Genomic DNA, 9086 nt, shown 5'->3' on the forward strand with positions numbered 1-9086 from the left:
TAATATCTACTAATACAGAAAATTGTTTTTATGTGGTTTTGGTTTTTCTTTTAAAAAAGATTGAATGAAACCAAAAGGATGAAATAAGAAAATAAACCATTTCAATACTGTTTAATTGATAATATTATTCTTCTACCAATATTAAGAGAAATTGGTTATTTTCAATACTCAAGTCAAATAAAAGTTTTTAAGAAAATAAGAGTTTCATTATTTGTAACAAAAAGATATGAAAGTACATTTGATTTATATTTAACTCTTTTTACACATTAAAACAATTTCTCTTTGTTAAATGACAACATTGTTTAGTTTTATATTTTATTATTATTTTTATTTACAAAAAATTACTTTATCACAAATGTATCAGAATAGCTGATAATAATTTTTGTAATTGCCATTCATCAACCTTAGTAGTATTGCCACATACCACTACTTGGGAAATAATGTTTTTAAAAATTTTTTAGCATTTCTTCTATTTTATTATCATCAACTCTTATTTGTATTGGACAATTATGGTTAGAAAATTTATTTGTTTAATAGAGTCAAACATACTTTTTCTAAAATGTACTTTGTTTTTATCATTTACATTCCCCTTTCATAAAAACCACAGAAAATTTTATGAAAATAAAAGAAAAAGACAAATGGAACAGTTGTTTTATTTGATATCAATATTTATAGAACAAAAAGACATAAATTATTTTATATAAAATAATAAAGATAATTATTAATGAGGTAATAATTAAACAACGAAATCATTAATGTTTTATAAAATAGAATATGAAATAATATTAACAACAATAAAAGGAAATTAAACGAATAATAAAATTGTTAAAACTAAAATGAAAATCTTTGTTGAGACATTTACTGAAAATGCTATCAAATTAAAAGTAAAACTAATTGATTCTATTGATGGTAGTAAATCCACGACTTAATAAAAAGAAAAAATTTCACTAAATTGACAAATATTAATTTTTGTAGGAAAACAATTAGAAGAAGGAAAGATACTTTTAGATTATAACATTCAAAAAGAATCAACATATCGTTTAGTATTAGGAATATGAGGATGATATTAACTTATTAATTTTAATATTGAAATTTTTTTCTTTTATCTAAACTCATTGATAACATAAACTTTCATTAAGTTATTTGATTTATTTTCTTCTTTTTGTATTAGTTGGTTTTCTTCAACCATTTTCTATAGTCTGTTCAGTATTTCTCTTTTTCATTTATTGAAATGTATAAATAAAAAGAATAGAAAGGTAAAGTTAAGGTTATTAATGATAATGTGTTTTAAGTGCTTTGTTTGGTACTGAATAAAATAATAAAAATAACGAGTTAGTTTATTTTTCTTTAAATAACTCAATTAATTTTTATTGAACCTATACTTTATATGATTTAGATAAATCAACCATTTACGAGGTAATTAAGTTTGTATTCATTTATAGTATGGGTATACATTTATATATACTTCCTTTTCCTTGTTGGGGTTAAGATAAACGCTGATTATTTTTCTTTTATAATCGACTAAAAACCGTTTTAGTTGTAAAGAAATACTATGTATGGTTAATACAAAAATACTCCCTAACAATTCAAACTAGCATAATAACTTGTTTTCTTGTTGTTTATAAATTTATAACATTATTTAAAATTATAGAAAATATGGAAAACAGACTATTGATTAAGAGAGTTTTGTTAATTATTGTAAATGGAAATGAATTATTAACTAAAAGGTATTGGTTTGGTTCTTCATTTTTTATGTTGAAAAAAGAAATTTTTACCAATAAGATGAAAAATAATGAATTTTTATTTTTTTTTCTGTCAATACAAGAAATTCTTTGTGTTTTGTTTTCATTATAAATTAACAGAATTTAGATATTTTCATATTTTAGTTATCTTATCAATACATTTTTTATTTGCATATGATTAATTTTGTTGTCTGTCAATAATTAAAGAAATAATAAAACGTTCTTATTACATTTTTCTATTTTTTTGTCTTCAATTTGTTCATAAAAACCACTAATAATATCAATAGTTTCAATCAATTATTACTGTAAACTGTTTCTAACATTCTTACAATTTTATCTATCGTTATTCTTTCTTTTGGTTCTTGTTCCCATGACTTTTCAATAATTTCTTTAATATCTTCTTCTACTTCTTGTATTATGTTTGGTCGTTTACCTATTGTGATTGTATCTGCTATTGACCATGGATGTGGATATAATGTTTTAGGAAATGGATCTTGCCATGTAATGATTTGTAACATTGTTATTGAAAATGAATATATATCTGATTGCATTTTGTAATGTTGACGATTTAATATTTCTGGTGCCATGTATTTTGGTGTTCCTATCCCTTTTGTGAATGTCATATTTGTCATCATCATATTAATGTTTCTTGCACTTCCAAAATCCGTTAATTTACAATTAACTTCAATGTTATCATCAAGTGATACAACAAGAAAATTAGCTGGTTTAATATCTCGATGTAATATTCCATTTGAATGAAGATATGAAATTCCTTTTGCTCCATCTATCATAAATTTGATTCTTATTTTCTTTGGTATTTCTGTAATGTTTCTTTTGTTCATTATATCTTGTATTGATCCATATTTTGCAAACTCTGTTACCATACATATTTTATTAGGAATAAATACTGCTCCATAAAAATGAATGATATATTCATCTCGAAATTTATCTAACATTGCTACTTCTTTCTCAAATTCTTTCTTTTTATCTTCACTTTTCTCAATTTGTTTCATTTTCTTAATTGCTACTTTATTTCCTCTAAATTCTCCAACATAAACAATTCCAAATGTTCCTTCTCCTATTTTCTTTTCTTCTTTTATTTCATCAGGATCAAGTCGTGTTGATATTTCTGTTTCTCCTTCAATAGAAATACTTTTGATTGTTTCTTCTTGTGCTTTATTAAGTGTTTTACTAATTATCATTATTTTATCTTTGATTTTAGTTGTACATTTGATTGTAATGAATACTTCAAATTCACATGCATATCCTCCTTCAATTGTAATGACATTTGGGTTTGTTCTAATTGAATATTTCTCATTTTCTTCTTTACTACTTATTTGTATCTTCATCTTTTCTTTCTTTGAATTTCCAATACAAATCAATTCTCGTATTTCTTCATTCACTTTAATTTCTTCTCCTTCTTGAAGTTCAATTTCTTTCTTATTTGTTAATATTCCATCTCCAAGTGATATGAATTTGATATTTGATTGTGTTATTTTGAATATTGTTGTTGTTTTCTCTCGTTCTTTCTTTTCTTTTCTCTTCATTATGTAATTAACCATCATTATTATCATTACAATTGTTATCATAATGATAATAACTATAATAATGACAATTATCATTATCATCCACCATACTACTTCTTTATTACATTCATTTCCTTCTTCATTCGTTCCATACCAAAATGAACATTTCCAACATTTATTATTCTTTACTTCTTTACATTTATTAATATCTAAATAGTAGATACATTCTTTATTTTTTAATATATATTCATTTTCACAACTATTACATTCATTCTCTGTTGAACATCTTGTACAATTCTCTTTACATTTCGAACATTCTTTATTTATTAAATAATATCCTTCTGAACATTCTCTACATCCATATTCTTTATCTATTTCTCCTTTACATCCTTTAACTTCGTCTATTGATTTACATTCTCCTATCCAACTCATGAAATATTCATCTGCACATGTTATACATTTATCTTTTTGATTGCATGTTTCACACATTCTTTCACATATTTCACATCCTTTTCCATTTCTATAATATCCTTTATTACATATTCCACACCCACTTCCATCTGCTAATAATTGTAAACATGTTCCATTTAATTCTTTATTTGATTGACATGTTCTATTACTACTTAAATATGTATCACTAGAACAACTCATACAATATGTAGCTGAACCATAACATGTTGTACAATTATCATCACATTTTGAACATTTCATATTTGTTGTTAAATAATATCCATCTAAACATCGTTTACATCCATATGTATTTTGTTCTTCACACTTTTCTATTGTTGTATTAATACATTCTCCTTTTGAATTAAGTAATAGTTCATTTGAACATTCAACACATTTTCCATTAACATATGATTCATTTGAACAATTTGAAATATTGGAATTACATTTTCCATTTTGATCTTTTATCTTTCCTTCTTCACATGTTTTATTTATACATTTATTATTATCTAATCGTTGGTTATTTTTACATTTTAATTTAATACCATCTGAATTACATATTGCTGATTTTGTACATTCTATACATGTATTATTCTTGATGTATTTTCCATTTTCACAATATATTTCTTGGTTCTTTCCATTTTGATTCTGTTTTTTACTAACACATGTTCCATTATTTAATGTATATTCATTTGAACATGAAACACATTCATTTCCTTCATAATAACATTCTTTTTCTTCATCTTTAACACATGTATTATTTTCTAATTTATGTCCATTTGAACATTTTAAACAATAATTTCTTTCTGACTTCTTACAATTATTCATTCTTTTGCATTCTCCATTTTCTTTGACATATCCTTCTTTACATTGATAACAATGCGGTTCATTTCCAAATTTACATATATTTTTAGGTTTAGTACAAAGTCTTGTATTTAAATTAATATAATATCCATATTCACATTCAACACAATGACTTTGATTTCCAACAATACAATTTGGTTGTAATGACTCACATTCTTTCATTGAATTAAGATAATATCCTTTTTCACAATGAATACATTCAATTACATTTTCTTTGTAAATCATACTATCACAGTGATAATCATTCTTGCAATAACCAAATGTAATTCCTCCCATACCAATAAACATTATTTGACTTTTCATTGATGATGTTGTTTCTGAAAACTTTATTTTGTCTAAAATTGATAATGGCTTTGATGAAGAAATTATTACTGTTGAAATTGACTTGTCACTATCTTCTACTTCTTTAATTAATGTTACTGTACCTTCATTTGATTTTCCAATTGTTAAAGTAAATTCAATTCTTTGATATGGTTCTTTCATTCTATAAATGTTGAGAGTTGTTTGATTTGTAGATTCATATTTTAACCATTGATTAGGATATGTATAAACTGTATGAATCTTTGATGAGTTATAGTTATTGATGATAACATAATTATTAGTTGATAATGAGATCAAATAATTATCATTAGGTAAAGATAATAAAGATACATATACGGTAATAACAAATGAATTAAAGTCATCTTCATCGTCTTTTGTAAATGTACGTGTACATTCTGATGTTATGTCATGAATTATAATATTATTTTCGTAGAAATAACGAACCATCCCACTACATGTTTGAATTAAAAGATTCAGTTGAAGTAATGATGAGATAAAGGTTCCTTTATGTGATGATATCAAATACTTTATTCCATAATCTGGTGTTATTCCCAATAAACTGTTGGTTGAAGAAAAGTAAGTTCGTTGAATTGGTAAATGATAATTATTATCATTATTATCATTTCCTGAAACATATATTATATCAGCATCTCCAGTTATTTTTGATGGACTATTTCCATTGTAGAAATCAAAGTTAATATAATTGAATGAATAGGAGTTTTTAATCAAATGAAGTTCAAAATCTGTTTCAATATTTTTAAAATATAGATGAGAACAGCAACTAGTTAAGTTTTGTACTAGTTCTATAGTAACATTACGTGCCTTGAAAATATGTGTTGATGAACCAAAAAAAATGTCATTATTAACAGTTGAAAATCTAATTATCACTGACTTATATTTAGAATAATCATATAAATAATTATCTATGGAATAAGAGTCTGTACTACAACCAGAACTACTAATATAAATTATTGCATTATTGTCTGTTTCTTTTTGGCACAATGTTTCTCCAAAGCAATAAGAAATTAAAGTCAGCAATAAAAAATAATATGTCATAAATGACATTTCTAGTTCCAGTATTTAAGTATTTAAAGAGAGGTTATCTACTTGATTTAAGGACCTTATTCTATACTTTTTGTTCAACACTTGGAATATTCTTTAAAACAACTATGTTTTTGTTTTCATTCACATGTTATTTCTGCATGTCTCATTACAGAAAGATTAAAATTTTGAACAACTAAGAGTTAAAATTTAATAAAATCTTTTCAAGATATAAACATTTCCTTTTTTAATTTATTTTTATTTTTATATTCCAACTACACAGGTAATATTCTTTGTTAGTTAATGTTCAAAAATAAATAAAGATATTTATAAATAAATTGACGTAATTTTGTTGTCTTAGATTAAAATAAATTAATGGAGTTCCTTTTATCGTGTAACAGAAGTTTATAATGTGTAATTGAAACAAATCAATAAAATTGACGTTAAACAAAACTATATTCACAACAGTCAAAACGTCAAATTAAAAAATCAATTTTATTTCACTTTAGATACCAAAATTTTAATTTATAAATTTTTCATTTTATCACTCAAATTTACTTGGTTTTATTTATTTTCTTTTACCTTCTTAATAACTGAGTTACTGTAAAACTTAGTACTAGTTTTAATGTATAATAAAGTGGTAAAGATAGTGAAACAGTGTGACGACAATGAAATAGAAACTAATAATGTGAAGGATAGGCTAACTGATAAAATTATTTCAATTGAAGAAATGAATATAGATGATAATATCAAATCATTTTGAAGAATAAATTAAAAGAATAGATGATGAAAATTTTAATAAGAATGAATGAAAAGCATTTTAATAATTATAATAATTATTTTATATTCTTAAAGTGATACAGGAATTGTAAATAATGAGATATACGTATTTAAAGAGACTTTATTGATATTATTTATGTATTGAACAAGACTTACAAAACCAATAAAATACATGAATAAATTATGTATTAAAAACTTTATTTTGATTTTTTTGAGGAAGATTTGAAGAAAGCAAGAGGAATTTTATAAAGAGTCTTACAATCATTTCCAAGAGCAACTAAATAAGGGTCAGTTTGGTTATTAACACATTCTATCCTAGCAAGTGAAATCTTTGTTCCTTCTTTTTCTAATTTAATTTCTTTTTCAACAAATAATGATTTATCTGCAATATTAATAATACGAATACTCTTATCGAAAATAACACCTATTTGACTATCTGAAATAATACAGAAATCAATAAATTTAGTACTATTGATTGCTTTTATTATTTTAAAAGAAGAATTAAAAATTGATAATATTTTTGTTTCACTATCATTTACAAAGAGATAATCATGACTTGCTCTAACCTTGATAGGATCTTTAAATTCTATTTTCGAATTTATTTGTTTTAATGTCTTTCTCTCTTCTCCATCTTTATAAGTTAATCCATGTGGACAAACACTTACTATTTGACCCATAAATTCACAGCATGATTTAGCAGAAATATTAACTTTATTAACTTCTTCATCTTTTGATGTAATAATTCCATTATCCGTTCCAAGTAAAAGAGTTCCATTTTCTGTAAATCCAATATCATTAACAATTTCATTTGGAATATTTGCAAGAATGTTTTTACTTTCGTTTAATTCAATTACTCCATCTTTACGGTCATAAACAACTATTACCCCTCCATTAATTCCAAATGTTGTTTGTTTGTCTGGAATTTCACAAATTTCTGTAATAGCTGATCTCTTTTCTTTTGGTAGTATTGGTAATATTTGTAACACTTTTTTTGGTTCTTCTTTCACACTATTTTGATTTATAGAAGAAGAGCTTTGTTTGACTTCTTGTTGTTTATGTTCTGTGTCTTTATAAGACGATGAACTTCTTGTAGAAATGTTCTTATTTTTTTTATCAATCATCTCTTGAATTGAAGCATCGTAGTCTTCTGGAAGAACAAGGTATTTATTAAATGTAGCTTTGACAATATTTTCAATAGTTTTTGGTAATGTGTTTTGTATTTCTGTTATTTGGATTAAAGAATTAACAGATGTTTGGATTGACTGAACCATTTTTTGTAATTGATCAATTTTTTGACTTAACTCAAGATATTGCTGTGGGGTTATATCTGTCATTAAAAAATAATAATTTTTAAGATTTTTTCTAAGAAACTATAAGATTTTTTTTCTCTGTAAGTCTTTTTTCATGTGAAAAATAAACAAGTTTTTCAGGAATAATTGATATTTCAAAGTCAAAAAAAAACATTAACTATTTTATTCTTCAATCATTTTTACAGAAAGTAGTAGTTTTATAATAGAAACTTTGTTGTTAATACTGATTGCAGAAGTAATAATCACATTAAAATTACTTCTTTTACAAAATTTCAATAAAAAACAATTAATTTAAAATGATAAATAATAATTTCATTACAAAGAAAATAAAATAAAAACCTGTCATACTCTCAAAGTCTAACTATAAAACATAAAATTCACAAAGAAAAAATAAAATGATATGACAAGACATTTCTTTCATTTATGTAAGGGTAGAGAAAAAGAAAAGTATTATAAAAATATAATTCACATTAACTTATGAGAATAACATTGTCACCAAACAACAAATATTTGTCTAACATCAATTGAAAGAAATCAAAAACCGAGAAGAATCAAATAAAAGATAATAAAACAAATATTTTAATAAAGAAAAAAAAAAAAAAGAAAAAAAAAAGAAAGAAAAAGAAACTAGAAAATAAATAAAAAAAAAAAAAGAAATGAATGAAAATAAAGAAATATTTAAAGAGAAATTATTTAAATATTTAGATAAATTTATAGAAGTGAGTATAGAAGGGAAAAATAAAGAATTAATATTAACACCGGGATTAGTAATGTTTATGAATGGGATGGCACATCCATCATTTGGGAAAAGAAATGGGATGAGTGAATTTTTTAGACGAATTAAACATATTAAAATTGAACCTGAATCAGGAGAAATCTTAGGAGGGATACAAGAAGGGAAAAATATTAAATTACCTATAGGATTTGTTTCAGCATGTAGTATTACACGATTACATATTCAAGATTTAAAAGTATTTGTAAATATGACAACAAAAGGATTAGCGGAGAATTTAATAGAATTAACAGTAGAAAATAGTAGAATTCAAACGTTAGAA

The 9086-nt window shown here is 23.8% G+C and overlaps 2 protein-coding genes across 2 annotated transcripts; both read right to left on the minus strand.

Annotated features, from left to right (window-relative positions):
* Positions 1 to 2035: 2035 nt before the first annotated feature.
* On the minus strand, positions 2036 to 5965 carry EHI_073660 (tyrosine kinase, putative; the record flags this gene model as incomplete). Its single annotated transcript, XM_648866.1, has 1 exon — positions 2036 to 5965. One exon carries the CDS (start codon positions 5963 to 5965, stop codon positions 2036 to 2038), a length of 3930 nt encoding a protein of 1309 aa, XP_653958.1.
* A 953-nt stretch (positions 5966 to 6918) lies between these two features.
* Positions 6919 to 8055, minus strand: EHI_073670 (uncharacterized protein; the record flags this gene model as incomplete). The annotated part of the gene is made up of 1 exon (XM_648865.1): positions 6919 to 8055. The coding sequence occupies one exon, from the start codon at positions 8053 to 8055 to the stop codon at positions 6919 to 6921; it is 1137 nt and encodes a 378-aa protein (XP_653957.1).
* Between the last annotated feature and the right edge of the window lie 1031 nt (positions 8056 to 9086).

This window comes from Entamoeba histolytica, genomic scaffold, assembly GCF_000208925.1.
Source record: "Entamoeba histolytica HM-1:IMSS scf_1104750517413 genomic scaffold, whole genome shotgun sequence".
In the NCBI taxonomy this organism is placed as follows: domain Eukaryota; phylum Evosea; order Mastigamoebida; family Endamoebidae; genus Entamoeba; species Entamoeba histolytica.